The 22,138-nt window shown below is 39.8% G+C and overlaps 4 protein-coding genes across 4 annotated transcripts; all 4 read left to right on the forward strand.

Moving 5' to 3' along the window:
- Nucleotides 1-300: 300 nt before the first annotated feature.
- Nucleotides 301-2,078, forward strand: LOC134652598 (uncharacterized). The gene has a single exon (XM_063507763.1). The coding sequence runs from the start codon at nucleotides 490-492 to the stop codon at nucleotides 2,074-2,076; it is 1,587 nt and encodes a 528-aa protein (XP_063363833.1). The 5' UTR covers nucleotides 301-489; the 3' UTR covers nucleotides 2,077-2,078.
- Nucleotides 2,079-9,501: 7,423 nt separating this feature from the next.
- Nucleotides 9,502-10,929, forward strand: LOC134652609 (filaggrin-2-like). Its single transcript, XM_063507774.1, has one exon. It carries the CDS (start codon nucleotides 9,731-9,733, stop codon nucleotides 10,841-10,843), a length of 1,113 nt encoding a protein of 370 aa, XP_063363844.1. The 5' UTR covers nucleotides 9,502-9,730; the 3' UTR covers nucleotides 10,844-10,929.
- Nucleotides 10,930-15,785: 4,856 nt separating this feature from the next.
- On the forward strand, nucleotides 15,786-17,220 carry LOC134652620 (sarcoplasmic reticulum histidine-rich calcium-binding protein-like). Its single transcript, XM_063507783.1, has one exon. The coding sequence runs from the start codon at nucleotides 16,062-16,064 to the stop codon at nucleotides 17,094-17,096; it is 1,035 nt and encodes a 344-aa protein (XP_063363853.1). The 5' UTR covers nucleotides 15,786-16,061; the 3' UTR covers nucleotides 17,097-17,220.
- A 4,077-nt stretch (nucleotides 17,221-21,297) lies between these two features.
- Nucleotides 21,298-21,981, forward strand: LOC134654917 (uncharacterized). The gene has a single exon (XM_063510363.1). The coding sequence runs from the start codon at nucleotides 21,298-21,300 to the stop codon at nucleotides 21,979-21,981; it is 684 nt and encodes a 227-aa protein (XP_063366433.1).
- The last annotated feature ends 157 nt before the right edge of the window (nucleotides 21,982-22,138 follow it).

Genomic DNA, 22,138 nt, shown 5'->3' on the forward strand with positions numbered 1-22,138 from the left:
ATGTATAAGATCATGTTTTAAGTTAAAAGTTGGGTCAGGTGTTAAAATAAATTCGCCGTAGACGTTTGGGCCATGCTTGTTCAGAATAAAACATCTATTCTTTTCTGGAATTAAATCTTAATTTTTGGTCGTCAATAGAAATACGAATATATAGGGAATTTTTTTAAATCAGCTAATGCAGATCTCATTCGCCTGATTGCCAGGGCTCTATTTGAAAAAAAAAAAAGTGGGAGGTCCTTCTTCAATATTCTTTGAAGAATTTAGGTACTGACCTTCGTTTGCAAACAAAAACAATGAAATGATTCCGATTATAGTCGCCAGACATCACAATGCAGGGATATTTCAACATTGGGACCACCAGCGCAGCATTGTTTACAAGAACACCTCGTTGCCCAAATAATAAGCATTGATATAAACAGGATTAGCAATGGGCCCCGTCAGTAGCTATTGAACCTTGCAGCCGGTAGCCCGTCAAAATACATGTGAACCATGTATCGGACAATATTATTACTCCTATTCGTGGCTCGTGTTAAGACAGAACCTAAAACGTTTCAACAGGAGTACTATATCTCCAGGCAGTCGAGGGACAATGCGGCGCCGATGCAAACCGGATACGTGATGAGTCGGATGGACAATCAACCTCCTACTTACCAATCTTTGGGGAATCCTAGTGCTTCATTTGGTGAATCAGTGAAAACTTTTAGTGACATTAGTAAACAAGTTACTCCAACTAGAAATTTAGAAGATAATTACAGGAAATCCTTGATAAAGTTTACCGACATGTCAATAATGCGTAAGGATCCCTTTAAATTTTCTAGTGTTGGAAATATAGCTTTTACAGCTACAGAAAGTATTATGCCGTTTACGAAGGCGTGGGATAAGCATTCGCTGAATTATGAAATTGCAAAGGCAAAATCGAAACTTGGTCTCGATCCTTCATTATCGATTAAGGCAGATGGAAAATTTATGAAGGATAGAGTGAAAAGTTTAGAGCGATACAGTGCAACAGAACCAAGTAAAGATATTACGCCGATGTACGACTTTAATAGGGAATTACACATAGATGACGATGATGTTAAGACTCTATCAGGACATACTTTGGAATGGTGGCCATATTTCCTACACAGCCCATATGAATATGAGAGTATAAAGATGGACTCACAAGTAGAAAAAGCTAAAGAAAAGCGATACGCCATAGCATCAACAGATAGAGTAATACCTGTTCACGAAAATCAGGAGGATGATTCGCACGAGTATAGTGAACCTCATTACGACAGAAGTACAATGACTGGTCTAGGTGAGAAGCCAGATATAAGAGACAGTGGATACATTTCTTATACTATTAACGACTCTGGTAGTAATTATGAAAGCGATCCATTGGAACTCTCCTGGGAAAATGCTTTTGACACAAATGACGACATACAGGACACCGGCAAAAGAAACAGACGTCTGGACGAACTCAATCATTTTAATAACCATAACAGCGGTACCAAAGTTGATGCATCTAATAAAGCAGCATTAGGAGACTCAAACACTGAGAAAACCTACGAAAAGAAACATGAATTTAATAAACATGAAAGCGGTGATTCTAAAAATCACGACCACAATACTAATCGCGCCGTAGCCGAGAACAATGAATCTGCTTACAAAGACATCGTAGATGAATTTGCGAATAGATACGGTGCTGAAGATCATAAAAGACATTCCAACTTCGCCCTTAAAAAAAATAGTGATAACGGTGAAAAAAGGAAAGGCTTTCGAAAAGTGTATCATAAGGATGAATATCAAGAAGAGAATGAGTTCTTTGATAGTACTAAGAACAGTGCTAATGCTGAAGACAGTGGCAGTTATATTTCTAACTTAGGTGGTTCAACAGCAGCCATACACTCGCATGCTGCAGCGGCTGCTGGTAATAAAGCCAACGCCTTTAATGACGTCGAACATTCTAAGAAAAATGCTTTTGAAAACAATCATAAAGGCCACGACGCGAAACATGGATTAGAGCGTGATTCAAATCGCTACAAAGACATCTCACAAATTAGTGCAGATAGAGACTACACTTATTATTATCCCTAAGCGAAAAATGAACCGCATACGTTGGCTTTCTCTGTCCAAGGCCTAGCTATAAGATGAATCGAAACTTAAATAATGTATGGAAATTTGTCACGTAACTTTTCGTAGGATCTGTCATCCCGATACTTTTTTACTTTTTGCTTGGTGTTTGTCGATGTATATTTTGTTATCTTGGCTAGACCCTCAGGATTTAATTTTATTTATAAATATAGTGTTAGATTGGACTGTCACTTGTTGTAAATGTAGGTAATGTTTAATGTTTTGTATTCTCTTTTTTTACATTACAGATAAGATTTATAAGAATAAAAAAATATGTTTAATTGACGCTTTTGGTTTATAATTGTAATAAATACCTCCGACGTCTGACTCGATTTAAATTTTAAATCAATACCACTCAAAGAAAGCAACTTAGGGTGATTCCACCTATCCAATTTCTTTGTCCAATGTCATTGCGTCTCACTCTCTCATTAAGCATAATGTGAGACGCAATACACATTGGACAAAGATATTGGACAGATGGAATATCATCCTTAGGTACTTACTAATCGGTCCATCTGTTTGGGAGCGACATAATAGATAATAATGCATATAATATAACAGACGAATACCTACACTATTTACATGTACTTAACATTATTATCCAGCTTTGATGATTCATTTGAAGACAAGTCACACTGAAAGACCAATCTAATTTGAACCTTAAATCGAATTCGTAAGGTTGAAATTCTATTGTATGTAGTATGTAGTCGATGAAGCGTAGGTACTTACTATACATGGAAAAGTAGTTGGTTGTCATTAGTGTCCGACCGAAACATGTTTTTTTGCCGAAACCGAAACCGAAACCGAATGTTCGGCTTTGGCTCTAGTTTCGGCCGAAACCGAAACCGAAACCGAAACTTTTGAAGACTTGTTAAAATCGTTGAAAAAATGTCATAAAACCGCTTTTAAACTCATATTAAGGGGCTGTCAACACCCAATGTCCTTGAAATTGATGTTACTTAAGGGGATCCGCCACGCTAATAACCTTCGATCTGAATCCCTTAGTTTTCTTATGTAAAATGTAGTTTATCATATTAACAGCAACGGCTTTAAGCAATATAGTATTCCATGTTTACTTCAAAGTTCATTGTCTTCGAGATATTTGGCATCAAAGTTGAACAATTTTAGGCCAACTTCTGGGCATAACTTTTGTGTTAATTCGTTTAAAATTAAAACCCTAGACATGTTTTACGACACGTCAAAGACGAACCCAAATATGTAGATTTCGTATAAGTAATATCCTTCACAGCAATCTAGATACGAAAAAGTTTTCTTTTAGACAATGTTTAAAAAAATCATAAAATAGTATCAATTTCTTTCAAAATCCGGTAGACAATAATGGAGATAAATATTGAAGAACCGATAGCCGTATGTCTTATAAAAATCTATCTGTAGTGCAAAAGTAGGAGATACGATTCAAAACTTGTCAAAAATCGATGAAAACCGCAGGTAGCCCCTTTTAAGAAAAACTATTTGATTTAGTAAAGCAAAAAATATATTTATACCTATGTTAATATTTATTATATTTTAAGACCGTGGCCGCACTCGATACATGATTGAACGACATCGGCTCGATAAAAAATAATTGCAAAGATTGTCTTGAAATCACCATTAAACGGTTCTAATGTCTTTATTTCTTGACTTATGTGTCTGAAATTAAAATCAATCTGTTAAAACATTTACGTAAGTATACCTAAATCGCTAACGAGTAATATTACACAAATAATCCACATTTATTTTTATTTCAATAGTTTTCTTATTATTCCCTTGAGCGCTGGTACCCTAGCGGTGAGTAAGAGCGTGCGACTTTCAATCCAAAGGTCGCAGGTACAAACACTACAAACCCCGGCTTGTACCAATGAGTTTTTCGGAACTTATGTACGAAATATTATTTGATATTTACCATTGAGGAAGCCGGACTAGCCCGATAAAGTCTAGTTTACCCTCTGGATTGGAAAGTCAGTCTGATGGCAGTCGCTTTCGTAAAAACTAGTGCCGACGCCAATTCTTGGGATTAGTTGTCAAGTGGACCCCATGCTCCCATGAGCCGTGGCCAAAATGCTGGGATAACGCGAGGACGATGATGAGTTTTCTTATTATTCCCTTGCCCAGGCCCAGTAACATGCGACAGTGCTATCTCATTTACTACGTTACAATTAGACAGTGTGCGCGTTTTAGGTATTGACAGCGTCGACGGTTCAGTGGGCCCATTATTAGTGGAATTGTGTTTAATAATAGCCCCATTAATTTCTGTATACATAAATCAGTATATGTATTAATATTGTTGTCCTACTTGTTCCACAACTTTTGGTCTTTGTCACATAGTTTAGTTTCATAGAACGAATTAAGTACCATTGCGTATGTTTCGGCCCGGCCGAAAGGTTCGGCCGTTTTTTGGCCGAAACCGAAACTACGGCCGGAACATGATTTTTTGGCCGAAACTGGCCGAAACCGAAACCGAAACCGAACCTTCGGTCGGACACTAGTTGTCATTTACATTCAATGAATGAATTTTGAACCGTAACGGTCTCGGTCAGTAAAAATCCTATTTTAGGGTTCCGTAGTCAACTGTCTTTCTGTCCGTCCGCGGCTTTGTCCCATGATCCATAATGAAATTTGGCATGGATATACGTATACCTAAATCAGTTACGCTGACAAAGTTGTAAAATAAAAAGTAGAAAAAAGATTTTTTTCCAGTGGCTACCCTACACAAAAAGTGGGGATTTTTTTGCTACAATCCTATGGTGTGGGGTGTCGATGAATAGGTCTTACGAAATTTAACGAATATGGGTCTCCAAGAACGATCTATTGATAACCATATTATTATCGGAAATAATCGCTCTGAAAGAAAAAATAAATTGGATGTTACTTTTGAACCATGGGGCCAAAAAATATGCAAAAACATCGTGTAGGTAAGGCTTCGTGAAGTCTTTCAAGGAAAACTATAGCGAAAGTGATCGTTTTAAGCCGTTTGTAGTTTTTTACTACCTATTTTGACGGACGGGTAACTACAGAACCCCACACTGAGCATGGCACGACATGCTTTTGGTCGGTTTTTTATTTTTTAATACCACGGTAAAAATGCAGATGCTGTCGTTATGGACCCACTATTAGGGCTAGGGCATGCAGTACCGGTACCGGTACCAAGAATTTCATTTCCCGGTTCTGGGTATAGCCGGAACCGGGATTCCCGGTTCTTCCCGGTTCTCTAGGCTTCTTATGATTATTTTTAAGAAATTGTTTGTGTTAGCGTTAATGACTTATTTTCATATAAATAATTGCATAAATATTCATAAATGACTTATTTTATAAAAAAAAACACTTTATTCGGGTTCCAACCTATTTTACGAAATTAACCAGCACACTTTGCCTCCGCCTGGGCTTTAAGGTGTACGAGCCACACGGCCGTAGTTGATGCACTCAGCACTATGACGGCACAGATACGATAGAAGAAGATATAATAGAAGGGTCAAAAGGTAAACATTCAACCTGAAAACGGAATATTTTCATATAAAACCAACTTACTAGAAGAATATTAGAATATAATATCCTAAAACTAAACTACTAAAAGATAACTACTATTGAAATGGGAATAAATACGCAAACTGATGAGAACCGGGAAGTACCGGTACCGGGTCTTCAGTACCGGTTCTTTCAGCACTATAAAATTCCCGGGAATTTGAGAACCGGGAATTCCCGGGAGCATGCCCTAATTAGGGCTAAGCTTAATAATAGTTATAACTTCACTCTATAGAATATAATATAAATGTATCTGGGGGCACGGCAGTGCCCCCGCCAAGTCGAGCGCGAAGCAAACACTGCCGTACCATCCTTTACTGGAACCATTTCGCCGCATTTTCAGGCTCCTATTTGTACATATTTGCCAGAATACGTTGCAATTAGGTCTTAAACAAGTCTTAAAACAGTTTTAGCATCAGTACCTATTCAGTCGACATAATAAAGCCAACATGCAAAACACTACTATCTACTTAGTTATCTTTAATTCTATCAAATGGCACTTTAAAATCAGAAAGCAGATATCATGAAACTTTAAACGTCTGTTTAATATATAAGGCAATCAATATTTAATTATGGTCTATCAAGGTACGTACTCTCGATGACAAGGTTCTCGTTAATTCGGTTTATAGGTCCCAATCGAAAATACCTTTACAGCCGGTTTCTTTATTATAGCGGCGGGAGTATCGGTTTTTGGTAGTTCTGAAATCATCCACTCTATGATCTTTGGTTCTAGCGGCTTATTTTGTCCGGCGAATTCGTCGTGTCTCACGTCAAATTCATAATCGCCTAAATTAAAATCTTCGTCCTCGTGATCGGAGCCAGAGTCTACATGGACGCGTCTTAAATTTCTTTTTTCTGCGGTCCCTTCAAACTCGTCGTCATGCACATCGTAAAATATCGGTATAGGCGCTTTTACTAGAACTTGGTGGCGTTGGAGAGCTTCCGAGTTTGGGAGGCTCCGGGGGAAAATCCTCTTCAAGAGTCGCAGATCGGGGCTTACTCGGTGTTGTCTTATTGAGGAAATTCCGTTGAAGTCCCCTCCTGTACCTTCCTGCCTCGTATAGCGATAATTATTGGTCTTCACAGGGACGGATGCTGTAATACTCGTGACTATTTCTGGTCGCTTCTCTGTCAAACGAGCCTTGGATATCACAAAGCTTGCAACTATAAAGAGCAGAACACGTTTTACTTTACGTTCCATGGCTACGGAGTCCTGAAGCTGACTAGGCGACTAAGGTTCGCTGAGCTCATAATGTAAACACTAATGTTTTTTTTTTAATTGTCTATCCAAATGTTAAACAACTCCCGCGCCGGTTGTGACCGATTGTTTTATCTGTGTGTGTCATAAACGGTTCGAGCTGATGACACAGTTAATGCTTTATATTAATGGATATTGCTCTTCAAATGGATGGATGGATTCTGCTGCTAGTTTCGAAGTACATAATATTATTAAGGATAGGGTTGAAAGAGTTAGATCGGGGCGGGTCGAACCGATGTTGCCCGAGAAGTTCAATCTTTATATATAAATAAATAAATAAATATCATAGGACATTATTACACAAATTGACTAAGCCCCGACTATATATGTCACCGTAAAATTGTAAACACTCGTCAGATTATAATCTCGCTAGTTAAATTATAAACTGACGGTAGGGAGATTATAAACTAACCTAACCTACGTTAAATTATAAACTAACGGGTTCACAATCTTACGGTGTCATATACATCCCTAGAACAAATAAAAAAAATCTTATTTTTAAAAATCCACATGAAATACGAGTTCAATATATTTTACAAGGGGGAAGGGCCAATAGGTATTTGTTTTATAAAGGGGACAAAGTTGTTGTTTAACCCCTCGTGCTAATATTGATATCCGAGCAAGATTCCAAAATTGAACGACGAGCGTAGCGAGCAGCGAGAGGAAATTGGAATCTTGAGCGAGGGTTTCTAGGCACGAGGGAACTTTGCTTCCGATCCGAGTGAAACACAAAAATTTTCATCACACCAACGCGAGGTAAATAAAATACTAACTGTAAAACATTAGTAACAAATCAAATTAAAATGAACGTTGTTAAATATTTATCACCCAAAGTCATCACTTAAAATGCCAACATGAGCAAAAAAGTCAAAATTTGCATCAGATTATTTTGCTACACATGGGGATAAAATGCACCTTTTTGTCAGGCTGGTGTGGTGAAAAAGATTGTTCCCATTCTTCAATACCTTGGAATCTGTTACCTATCTAAAGTGATGTGTTCTTTAACTACCTACTTACTACAACACGTTCTCGCCGAGAAATAAACTGCTCCACTGAAGCCGTGGAGATAAAGTTTGTAACTGATAAAGTTTATATTTATTCAATGAATGTTTACTTTGGTATTAATACAAACAAAATGTCGCATCATTGAAGGAGAATGCATGTATGCCAAATTTACATAAACAATGTAGTAATGTAGACATAAAAATAAAACAAACAAACTCTTTATAAGTGGCAAATGCAAGCGAGACATGGTTATTGAGTGAGGTGCGGGCAAAGATGAAGATCCTCCAAATCAGTGTCGTGATTTACCTTTACATCAATAATGTTAGTTCATACGCACTCAAAAGAGACGACAACGGACTCAAGTTCAGCGATGTAGTTGACTTACCGAACAGCGACTACGTGCACTTAACGAAACCGCACAGAAGGCGTTTCTCCGGCTTCAGTCGGCATGCAATGAAAGAAGCCCACGATTTTCTGGACTCTTACTTTAGAATACCTACTGCAGATAAGAACAATTTGATCGAGGCTTGGGCGGAGCCTGTAGAAACTGAGATCCCAAAACATACCGCCCGACCGGTCACCACGAATACAAAAAAAATAAGGAAACTGCAAGTGGAACGTGTGGAGCGCCCGCCGGCAGCACCGGTCAGCGAACCAGAAGTTAGCCAGCAAGCTGTGGTGGTTGAGAAGATAGCACACGACAAATATAGGGACCCGTTCCCGGTGAAGAGGCCCATTATCGTGGTGGGAAAGGCGCGGGGCACCGGGCCGTTCCAAGAGTGGCGGAGAAGAAGGAAAACGAGCTCCCTGGGGCGTGGCGTGTTTTCGATATGCAATCATAATGCAATTAATATTTAAAGTTTAGGCGGTTACACAGACAAGACATCCTCTAGACTGAGCATAGTAACGCTATCCCCTCTGCCACTTATACGGTAATAGTTTTACTCCATCTTCAAGTCAATCCCGTGCCGTAATTGGTCCGTGTCTTTGAACAGACCAATCACGGCACGGGATTCGCTCACCTCGTCCCCCCGCACCCCCGTATTTTTGGCAGCATCGGTTTCATGAAATAATTGCTCTAAACTCAGTCTAGAGGATTTCTAGTCTATGGGCGGTTATCAGAATAATGCGGATCCGTACGCTGTACGCTGCTCCCAAATGTGAACGAGATAGCGCTATGCACATGCACGTACCTATTAAATAATCTCCCTCTCACAAAACGAAGCAGAGTGCGGATCTAAATCTAATGTGAAGCTATAATGCAGCAGAAGGGATGTTTTCAAATACAACATAACTAACATTTTTGGCGGATTCTGGTTTTTAGTTCCATGTTTCATAGTAGGTACTTTTTTAAATAGTCTAAAGAAGGATCTATAGCGGTGGAATAAAAGGAGAAAAAAAAGTATACTGCTTATTTCTTTAAAGATACCGTATTTAAGTAGTCATGCCAAATCGGCTCCCAGTTTTGTTATTTTTAATGTGATTCAATAATATTGATTTAGTTTTTAAGTTTTCAAACAATTAATACAACAATTAATTAGTAATAAACTTGTTACTAAACTATATTCTACATTATATATTATTTAATTAATCTACACACGTTTTTACGAACACGTAGCTCGAAGCGTCCTTCAGCGGCGGCGGGAGCATGTCTTTTCACGCCCCACGCGCAGCTATGCACCGAATAAATTAAACAGTTTTTATTATCATTGACACAGAAGTGCATTGGCCAATCTAGCGCAAATCGGGGCGTTATGAATGTCAATGTTCTAGCAAAACGACCCTATATAACAGTATCGTTTGACCTTTCTCGGCATTGTCGTGCACAACGTCGGGATGATGGCACGGAGACTCGCTTTACTGTTCCTAGCCGTGTGTGGCTCCTGCATGGAGATGCGGGAGTCCGTGGAGAGGATGGTGATGGTCCGGACGACGGGGTCCGACCTTCAACCCGCCGCGACTGGATTCATTTACAAAAAGGACAACGACGGGCCCGCGAGCGTTATCAAAATGGACGAGAGTGATGTCATGGAGCATTTGTCGAAGTTGCCGGTATATGAACAGCCTAAGGCGTTTGCTGCTCCTATCCCGGTCGCTGCTGGACCGTTCTACGCTAAAGATGACGAGACTAAAGCCGCCTCACACGCCAGCGAAGCTTACGTCATTCCAATAGTCGAGAAGACTGCTGAACATGATGACGACGGTATTGACGGCATCGCTGATGAAGAAGATTATGGAAAATTCTTCAAGGACTACGCGACAGACTTCGGCAAACATAACAGCGATTTCTCTGACTACTTGCACAGTTTAGGCCATTACGATCTAGGGATCCATCATGGCGACGGGGGAGGGAGTGATTATGGCTCCGAAGGGCACCGGGAACACGGTGATAAAGGACACAAAGGATACGCATCCAGCCACGGGTACGGGAAAGGGGGAGAAGGAGACTATCACACTGAGAAATATGAGAGCTACTCAATCTCTAAAGAGGGAGGTCATAAAAAACACTATGGGGACGCAGACGCCTTCGGCAAGCATTACGACGAAGGTGACAAGTACTCAGGAGGCGACCACGGGCACAAACTCGCCCACAGCAAGGAAGGGGCGGTCGACGGTTACCACAAACTTCTCGACAAAAACGAGTTCAAAAAAGACCATGACTTCTATGACGCAGAAGGTGTTAAAGGTGGATTCGATGAGCACGGAGCTGGACAGGAACATCACGGGGCAGAAGCCGGAGCACAGGAAGAAGGAGGTTCTCACGAGTCAGGGCATGACGAGGCACACGCAGGAGAGGAAGGTTTCGGAGAGAAGCAGTCTGGTGACGAACACGGCGCCGCCCACTCTGGACACGCAGGAGAATCCTCCTCACACTACTATTCAGGGGAGGGAGAGGCTGCGGGGGGAGGACACGGCGGAAAGGTCTACGGCTACCAAGTCAAACACTGAGGGACTGTTAAAGATTGTTATTGTTTTGTTAGTTTTTGTAAATATGTATATTTTGTAAGATAAAGATAAGCCATGTTTCTAACCAATTCCTTGTTTTATTCGAACCTAGGTTAAGGTCATAGCTAAAGGTTTTCAAGTTATCAGATAAGACCGTCTAGACCTAGACGCGCTTTCGTCGCTTCTAACTCTTGCGTTTGTTTGTACGCCTACTCTACTCACAGGACAGGAGGTCAGAAGGAGGTAATACGAGAGTTCTTGCCCTATGACGGTTTTTCCAACGACTTTTTTATATGCCAGTCTCACCACATTGACCTTTGGAGAGTCTGTGCGGAAAGAGAAGAGTCATGGAATGTAAGGGAGCCCATACATTTCACGACTCCTCTCTTTCCGCACAGACTAACATTATTTATTCCTTTTTCTACTCCAGCACTTAAATGTGTCAATTAAATGACTGACAGTGATATCTAATGCAATGTCATTTGAATGATTTGTCTATAGGCTCATAAGATGACTGCTAGCAGTCATCTTATGAGTATAATACAACTGCTTTATTTTTTTTAAAGATACAAGTTCCGATCATCTTGATTGAAAGAGGTATGTTTTCATTTACAATAATAACTCTTTTTTTTTTAAATAATAACTCAATTTTTTTTAAATAATAACTCTTTTTTTTTTAATAATAACTCTTTTTTTTTGCTGCAGCTGTCATAGAAAAAGTAATGTATGCAACAGCTCATAATTGGTTCTTAAAATTCTCGGGTCTTTTTTTACAAAACTCGACTACGTCTCGTTTTGTAACTTCGACCCTTGAATTTTAAGAACCCTTATTATATCACTGTTGCATAAACTACTATTATTTATACTAAGTGGTCTAAGTTCCGACATAGTCACTTCTTTATATATTAAATAAATATGCAATTATGTATTTAGTGTACCTATTTTTAGTCATAACCATAAGGCATAACATAATTATATAGTAGGTATTTAGAATGTAGATATTTTACTTCGCTCAAAAGTTACGTTTTTTTTTTGTTTTTTTCTCACTGCACCCACATGGACGCTTGTCTGTTTCGCCCTTTGATTGACTGGTAGATAATGCCTATAACGGCATTAAGTCCGCCTGTTGTACTTTTTGTATGTGCAATAAAGATTAAAATAAAATAAAAATTATATCACGTATCACACAAATTTATATATACCTCTCTATACTAGTCTATAAGTGCATTATCTGCACCATCTGTCGGTGGTTTTTAATTATTATTAATTACTGGGCACCCAGTAGACATACAGCAATAGAAGGTTTAGGTATTAGTACCTACGTATCATATGCACAGTTTGACTGTGGAATGATACTGCGTATCATACAGCTGCGTTACCAGATACAAATCTAGAATTTCCTGACAAAATTCCTGATTTCCGAATATTTTTCCTGACATTCATATTTTTGACGACGACGACGACAGGAGGGGGGGGGGGGGAGGCCACCTGCACCTAGTCCCATTTTAAATTTCGGCAACGTACTTACAACCTCTCCGGTGTTGCAGGTATCCATGGGCCACCATGAGTAATTATTTTGCCGTAAGGCAAGTTATTTATTTAAACTATATTGCACAAAAAAAGAAAAATGTACAAATGGCGGACTTAATGCCAAAAGGCATTTTCTGCCAGTCAACCATCTACCAGGCAATTAATCTGCTTGTTTGCCTCCCATAGCATAAAAAAATAAGATTTTTTATCGTTCATTTATATGCCTTATAATATGAATTGATAGTATAATGAACGGAAATACGAACGTTAAATTTACAAAATAAATGTTAGTAATGAATTATGAGCGTATAATATTTTGAAATCTAAGAATATACTATTTTGCACCTTATTACTAAACGCATTAGGTTGAGATTTTGCTAGACTTGCCATATGTTTCATTTCTCGCCGAGGAAGTTATTGCAAAGTTAATATATCACATTGTATGTAATACTCCTCACAAGTGCTGGTTCAGTCCGTTCCAATATGTGTAAGAGATCACATGTTCTACGCCTCCATGGATTTTGCGCATCAGCGGAGTTCTATACAGGTTATATAGGTACCTCTACAAATGTATTAAGGTCACGAATTCCTGTTTCCTGTAATTAAAAATACAGGTTGGTTCAATAGAAGTGAGCAGGATCAACCCTAGAATAGAACCCTACGCATTTAGTAAATGTTAAGTTACTGTTTCGTACCAGTATTAGTGGGATTAACGTTAATTTTTTTAGTTATAAAAAACTTTAACTAATTTCAAAAACAGGAGACCGCCGCCCCGATTGACTAGCTGGCCCCTATTTCACCACGGTGACAGGTGCGACAATTGTAAAACATCACTGTTGCTGACGTCACAGGCATCCATCCATGGGCTACGGTTACCGCTTACCATCGGGCGGGCCGTATTCCTAATTGCCACCATCATTGTATTATTTAAAAAAACTTTATTATATCAGAAAAAGACAGATATTTCTCTTGCGATGTTTATGACCATTGTCACAAGATTTCAAAGAATTTCGTGTAATTCTTGACAGGAAATCAGTGTTGGGCAAAAAGTAATCAAATTATAAATTAACAATTGCAATTACAAAATGTAATTTCAACAAATAATTTCCATTACATGTAGAAAGTAATCGCGCATTCGATTAACGATTACAATTACAAAATGTAATTATTAATTACATTTTTAATTACATTTTGAAATTAAAATTTTAAATTAATTACTTCTCTCAATTACAATTACTTTTATTTAATGCAAATTTTCAATCATCTTTATTTCCAAAATCAGATGAAAATTTTGAATGAACTTTAAATTTGTCAATCGTGCATTATTGACAATGTTTTTATATTTTAAAAAATGCAAATGAGTATTCTTGCAACAATTTGTACAAGGGAAAATAATTTAATGAGAAATCCAAGCATTTTTTTATAAAGAGACCTCACGTGTATTTTTCTAACAGTGAACGAAATTCAGAAAAAATACCTACCACATGAGTAGATACTTTTGCTCGGTTTCGTTAAACATAAACCTTCACTCCGCACTTTAAAATATGTCTAAGTATAACGAAAATAATAAAGAATATAGTCTATTTAACGAAAAAAGAAAAATAGCAAAGTCACAAAGTAGCCTATAATACCTCGCGTGATTTGTGCACAACCCCTATCCAGGTAAGAGTGGACTTTTAAAAAGTTTTTCTTTATAATACTCCAAGTAAAGTTCATCTTTGCAAATGAATAAAAAGGTTAACGAAAAGTAATCGAATAATTAAATTACGAATTAATGTAATTGCAATTGCAGATTACACGGCAAATTGAATTACATGTAATTAAATTACAAAAAAAATAATTACATGTAATTCGATTAGTAATTAAATTACACACGTAATTAATTACGCCCAACACTGCAGGACTGAGTTCTGTGTCGAAATTTCGGGATAATTGTCGTGTTTCTTGTGACAATTGTCATTAGCTTCGCAAAATAAGTACGTATTTATTGGCGATATAATAGTTTTATTAAAAATAAAATGTTGGTGGCAAACAAGCACACCGCCCGTCCGATGGTTAGCGGTTACCGTAGCCTATGGAGGCCTGTGACGTCAGTAACAGTGATGTCGACAATTGTCGCACCTGTCGCCGTGGTGAAATAGGGGCCAGGTATTAAAATTTCGTTGCTGAAACGTTCTAGCGTTACACCGTAGCACGTAGCATTTTCTTCCTGTACAGGTACAGTAGACTACAAAGAGATGCATGCATTATTATTTATCGTATGGCATATACGAAAACGTACGTACATGTCACTGCATTACATAAAAATAATACCTAACTTAGCTGTTTGTACATATGTAGCGGAATCCTTCTACGATGTGCGCGTGCGGCATGGCGGCAATGTATATTTTATAGTGATATTCGTGAGTAGTTAGCGCTAAATGGGAAACGGGTGAATTTAACATTATAATCTATTTACCTATGGAAAGTAAATTTGAGCCTGTTTTTGTTTTTATTTAAAACACCTACTTATTTATTACGATCAGAAAGTGAGTGTTTGTAAGACGTTTGACTTTGCATTCTGTATGAGTCTGTTTTAATTGTTTTCAATTATACCTATCGAAGTACTCGATAATTACAATTGTACATTTTAACACTAAATAAAGTCTGTGCAGAAAGAGGAGAGTCGTGGAATGTAATATTTCCCTTACATTTTTAGACTTTACAATTTTTAAACTTTCATTTGTTTTATTCAGTTCAGCGGCACAGAGAGTGAGGGGTGTCACTTAAAATGCCATGTCGCGGACAAGAGTCACGGCACAAGTCCTTTCAGGTAATGTCAGCGTGCGTCATCACATCCTAATATGCAGTGTTTTTTTTTTAATTTTACTTGTTTTGTTTAGGTACATCAATCACAACATAACATCCTAAATAAACAGATACCTATAGGTATGACCTACATTCATATTCGCATTACGACGGGTATATTGAAGAAAATATAGTATTTATTTATCAGGGAACCTTCTACTAAAATTTACCTCTGCGGGTAGGGATTATAGGTACCTATACCTACAAGTATATACCTAGGTACTGTTTGATTTGGATAGTCAAAACTATGTTGGTTCGATTACTCAAAAATATTAATAATTAATTGTTAAGTAAAAGTAAACTATTTTTCTAAAACACGTTGAGATCTCTTCTTCGTTAAAAAAAACAGCCACGAATCCGAGGAAACAACTTGACTTTACATTTTTGTCATATTCTAATGCCATAATAAAAAAAAACAAACGCAAAACCTTACAGCGTGTAAAAGAAATTAAAATAGTCCTAATAATCAAACCATAATCGTTTCTTGGCAAATAAAATTCCATTCTATATAAAGAACGTAAACCCATTTGACGTAAATAAACATATGTACTAGGTACTATATGGCGCCCTACTCGCGCACTATCTCGGCGAATGAAATCTTTTTTGTGGCCCGATGGGCTCCAAGACCATTTTACGCAAATTCGTCATGCCATCGACCGCAAACTGTTGCACAACGCCTTTTCATTGCCAATGTCTTTGTCACACAACCTCGCTATGATAAGCAAATTGTTACATGGCTACTAGAAAGGTGCGGTAGTCCTTCCTTTGTCTATGATATAAATATTGAGCAATAGGCTTATCAAATTATTACAGCACAGGTCACTGCAGCGAGCACATCTCAACCATGGCGAAGGCTTTCTGTGTTCTACTGGTGGTCGCGGCGGCGTCGGCGGTCCACGTGTCCTACGTGGCTCCGGTGGCCAGCGGGTACATCTACAGAAGCGACAACGGAGGCCCCGCGAGCCTCATCCAACTAGGAGCGCAGCAGTACCACCAGCCCGTGGCTTTCGCGCCGCCTCTCCCTCTAGCGCAACCTCTGACCCTACCTGCGCCTGAGGTCTACGAACTGCCCGCAACTCCTCTAACTTTTGACGGCGAAGCTGAACCCCTCGCTAAGCATATCGCTGAACAAGATGACGACGATGATGATGAAGATGATGACGAGGAGGATCACACGGATCCGGAACTGTACGGAGATTTAATCGGAATTGGACATGGACACGGACATGGCCACGCTTACGAAAAGGGAGCGGGCAGCAACTACGGCGAAGAACACCACGCCGCCCATGGCGAGAAGGGCAGCAAGGGATACAGCTCCAAGGACCACCACGCTTCAGGCGAAGCTGGGCACTACGGCAAGGAACATGAGGAGGGCCATTACGGCGAATCGGAAGGAGAAAAAGCTGCCCACCACGATGAAGCAGATGCCCATGGGAAGCACCACGAAGCCGGCTCCAGCTACAAGGGAGGCGACCACGGTCACAAGAAGCACTTCAGCAAAGGCGAGGACGTGACCGGCTACCACAAGGTGTTCCACAAGGACGAGTTCAAGAAGGACCACGACTTCTACGACGTCGCCGACAACAGCGGCCACTTCAACAAATACGGCAACGAGAAGGGCCATCACGGGTCTGCGGAAGGCGCCCATAAGGAAGGTGGATCCCACGACTCTGGTTCTGATCAGGGCGAGTTTGGCAAAGCGGGCTTCCACGCTAAAGGTCATCACGATGAAAGCGACGACGGCCATTCCGCTGAGGAAGGTAAGGAGAGCCACTACAATCACAGCGAAGAGCACGGCAAGAACGGCAGCAGCGAAAATGGGAAAGAGTACCACTTCGAAGATGCTGATGATGATGATGACGATGAGGACGACGAATAAACAATGCAACTGATAATGTGTAAATATTTGTTAACTAATTGTCCGTTTAAATTGTTATGTTTGTACGAAACGAATGATGTTGTAAATATTTTTGTAACGCTCATATAAACAATTGAAAACTTAATGTTTGTGCACTTATTTCTGGTCCCCAATACCTACCGATCCTAACGAAAACGAGGGGTATCAATCCCGATCCTGAATTATTTGTATACTACACCTTTGCTTGTTCTGCATGACTGCTATTGATTATGAATTAATAAGTAATTACGTTCTACTGATGATATCAGAGCAGGAATCATGATGAAAATGATGTGAATAATGAGAATCTTGAAATAATATAATATCTACAGAGTGTCTCCTACCATGGGGGGCTCGCTAATAAAAGAAGCTCGATTTAGTAGAACCGAGCCCTGCATTTGAAGCCCCATGGTGGGAGACACACTTTATAATGATACAAATTTAATATGGGTGCAGTAACGCGATTTTTTTATACCTACATATTTCTTAAATTTCGTCAAATCGTCTATCTATGGAATGAATAAAAGGTGATATATTCCTAATTTTTGCTAGTAAGAGTTGTTCAGTATAACCTGATAATAAATATTTAGGTACTCTCCAGAATATTAGTAGGTATCTGATCGACTAGTTCGATCGACCAAATCACCTGTAGGTACTTATAAGGTCTTGGGGCTACGGGTAGCGGGCACGGGAACTCACGACGCCTTTAAGGACTGCTTAATAGGATAGGTAGGTAAAGGTATATCCTAAAATCTACTCGTAGGTACGATACGTAAAATATCCTTAAAACTTCGCTGAACAATACCTACTCAATGCCAGTACCTACCTAGTTCAAACTATGAATATTTAGTTGTATATGCGTTCACTGGTTTTATTAAACAATAGACTAAACCTACAGTACACGGCTGTATTCATCACATAAACTTTTATTCCTACACGATAGGTTTAAATTTCACTAGCAGATTGTGGATTTTTCGTGTGTTTCTACTTTTGGACGCCAATGACCGATAAGTATATCTGCACCGTAGGTTTAACGCCAAAGACTGATTAATCGGTCACAGACCACAGAGCAACATAAACCTACGTGCATATGAATAAAGTTCAATTTCAGTTTTGACACTTCGATGACTTGGCGTCAGCGTGACAGCTTTTGTGTTTGACACGGCGTCGAAAAGGTTAAGAGGACATGGTTTGTACAGTCGCCATCAGATATATCGAAGCGACCAAGGTGTTCACAATATCTGAACAAGCACTCTAACGCCTTGACAATAGAGGCATGCTCAGATGTTTGTGAACACCTTGGCCGCTCGGATATATCTGATGGCGACTGTACATGCGCACTTTGTGCACACTAATGAACTTTATTTACTACTAGGCTTCTGTCCGCGACTTTGTCTATGTCCTTCTTCGGGCCTGAAATTATCTCCATACCAAATTTCATCTAAATCGGTTCAGCGGTTTAAGCGTGAAGTGCCTGAAGTGGTAACAGACAAGACAGACAGACCAAAGACAGACTGAGTTACTTTCCGTATAATATTAGGGATTGAGGATAACTCACGCTAGACCGGGCCGTGCCAGGGCCGAGGCGTCCAACATGTCATTTTCTATGACGGCTGAACCGATGATAGCGTGTTGCTTCCATAGAAAACGAAGCGCCGGAAGCTCCGGCCCGGCCCCGGCCCGGTCTAGCGTAAGTTAGGGTGGAACGGGTGGAATCACATCTGTCAGCATCGAGCCGCATTTTATATATGAGAAATCGCTCGTTAGTATGAAGATGCGTACGCATCGGAAAGCTGAAAGCATGCGTACGCATCTTCATACTGACGAGCAATTTCTCATATATAAAATGCGGCTCGATGCTGACAGATGTGATTCCACCCTTATCCTTTGTTTCTAACGGGGTAACCATATAGGTACCTCTATGTAATAATGTTGCCGAGCTGCCAATGATCGGTGATACCCTGATACCCAATGATTTTTTGGCTGTTTGAACTTGTGCACTTCGTTTACAGCAAAATCAATAATCCGTTATCAAAAAGCGGCCAAGTGCGAGTCGGACTCGCCCAGAAGGGTTCCGTATTTAGGGGATTTATGACGTATTAAAAAAAAAACTACCTACTAGATCTCGCTCAAACCAATTTTCGGTGGAAGTTTGCATGGTAATGTACATCATATATTTTTTTTTGTTTTATCATTCTCTTATTTTAAAAGTTACAGGGGGGGGGGACACATTTTACCACTTTGGAAGTGTCTCTCGCGCAAACTATTCAGTTTAGAAAAAAATGATATTAGAAACCTCAATATCATTTTTGAAGACCTATCCATAGATACCCCACACGTATGGGTTTGATGAAAATATTTTTTTGGAGTTTCAGTTCTATGGGGAACCCCCAAAATTTTTTGGTTTTTTTTTTCTATTTTTGTGTGAAAATCTTAATGCGGTTCACAGAATACATCTACTTACCAAGTTTCAACAGTATAGTTCTTATAGTTTCGGAAAAAAGTGGCTGTGACATACACGGACAGACGGACAGACAGACAGACAGACTGACATGACGAATCCATAAGGGTTCCGTTTTTTGCCATTTGGCTACGGAACCCTAAAAATGACAAGGTACCTACTAAATATGATCATATTTTTTGCGCCCGTAATTTTAGCTTTATAGATTCTAAGATTTTTTTTCTAAATTAGAAAACGCGACAGTTTTGGTTGAGTGAAGAAATGGAAAAAATAGTCTTTCTAAAATCCATCCGAATATAATGTGTAAGATATGTAGACTACCTAGTAGTTCGTAAACATACGATATCTTCCAGACAACCTTTGAGTAGTGGAAACATTCGTAGTTATTCGTTTTGATATACTACGACCGTGGCAAACAACACATCTAGCCTCATGTAAAGTGGAAGACATAGCCACGAGCGCGTTGCTTAAATATAGCAAATAAACATTCCTGAATTTCCTGAGGTTAGGAGACAAATGCAAGTCTCGCCACCAATCACCAACACACCCTCTGCAACAGGGCAACAGGTTGCACGAGGCAGGATTCGTCACATCATTAACAAACTACTTGGACTAGGTGTTAAGTACTAGTGTGTTTTTATGGTTACGTTACGGTATGGTTGCGGTGTAAAAAAGTGCTGGTGGCCTAGCGGTAAGAGCGTAAAGCGACTTGCAATCCAGAGGTCGCGGGTCCAAACCCCGGCTCGTACCAATGAGTTTTTCGGAACTTAATGTACCTACTAAATATCATTTGTTATTTACCTACCAGTCGCATTTCGGTGAAGGAAAACATCGAGAGGAAACCGGACTAATCCCAATAAGGCCTAATAGTTTAAGAATAAGAATAAGAAACCATTTATTGCAACACAAAAAGCAAAGCAAAGTTTACCCTCTGGGTTGAAAAGTCCGAGACAGTCGCTTTCGTAAAAAGTAGTGCCTACGCCAAATCTTGGGATTAGTTGCCAAGCGGACCCTTATAGGCTACCCTTAGCCGTGGCAAAATGCCGGGACAACGCGAGGAACATGATGGTATGGTTGCGGTATCCTATAATGAGGTGCTTCCCCGGCGATGGCTGTTCAAGATTCATACGAGACGTGTTTCGCTGTCTTATGGCTCCTCTACACGATGGGCCAGCGCCGGCCACACCAAGGGACGCAGCCATGCGGTAGAATGAGATAGCAATATCACTTGCTCCCTCTAATGCATAAATGCGTCCCTTGGAGTGGCCGGCGCTGGGCCATCCTGTAGCTGTAGAGGAGCCATTAAGTAGATTTTTAGGCCATATCACAGCACAGCTCACGCTTGGAATTAGCTAGGGTCGCCGCTGCCGATCACGGCATGGATATATAACTATAGCAATACCTACTACCTACCTATCCATAAGTTGATTTCAAGTCTGTAGTAGGACTAGTAGGTACTACGGAACCATTCTAGATGCTTCTCCAACTGCCCCAAGCTAGAGCAGGCATGTGCATGACCGTACAGAAATAATCACACGCGGCCTTGACCGATCCAAACCGCTGCATCCAACCGCCACATCGATTACGGATCTAATCGTCCGCAACCAGAAGCCCATCTAACGAAAAAACCATCCTTGGCTTAAAATCAGTATAAAACGACGCCTCCAATCATGTATGTCAGTGTCGCAACCCAGTTCAATTGCGCAACACAAAAACGTAACAATGCGAAAATTTCTGCCATTGATATTAGTTTTTTGCTTCGCGGATTCGTCGCCGGTGAGTGTAGGCATTTTACGATTCGACAACCTTGACACTGACCTGGATGATTTGAAATACGAGGTGGAGGAGGAAGATTTGGACGACTATTCGAAGCTTCTTGATGACGCTGAGGATGAGAAAAAGACTACAGCGAAAACAAAAGGATATGAAAAGAACAATAAAGTTAGCAAAGGCGTTAAAGGGAAGAAGAAAGTTACTGATTTGAAAAAGTTTTTCAAAGGATTAGGAGCGGAAGACGAAGGATTCTACGATGATGACGCTGCTTACGCCTTAGCTGAAGCGGCAGCCGCAGCAGCAGTCAGCGTTAAAGGAAAAGAAGACAGGACCTACAGAAAAGGAACCAAGGCTCGAGGCTTTCACCGCGTCCATCATAAAGACGAGTACAAGAAAGACAAAGTGTTTTACGAAGACGATGAAACCAAGGGATCTATTAACAAAGTTGGTGCTAAAGGTCGCGGTTACAGTCTGAGCGGAGGCGCTGGTTTTAATAAAGGACATATCCATCATAAATTGAAGAAAGGAGTGTACGGGAAACAAGGGTATTCTGACAAGGGAACGTTTGAAAAGGAATTCGAAGGTTATGGTAATTCTGAAGGCTTTGATACTAAGTATTCGTCCGATAGTTGATAGAGAGATTATAGAGAGCACCACGGATGAAGGTAGACCTATTCCCTCAGCCATTAGAATTCGCCGTCTCCATTCTACATTTAATTTATCTTAAATTCCAATTACTTATATGTGACCTGTGACGAGCATGAATAGAATCTTTTACATTGTAAGTTTT

Source organism: Cydia amplana, chromosome 1 (genome assembly GCF_948474715.1).
Source record: "Cydia amplana chromosome 1, ilCydAmpl1.1, whole genome shotgun sequence".
NCBI lineage: Eukaryota > Metazoa > Arthropoda > Insecta > Lepidoptera > Tortricidae > Cydia > Cydia amplana.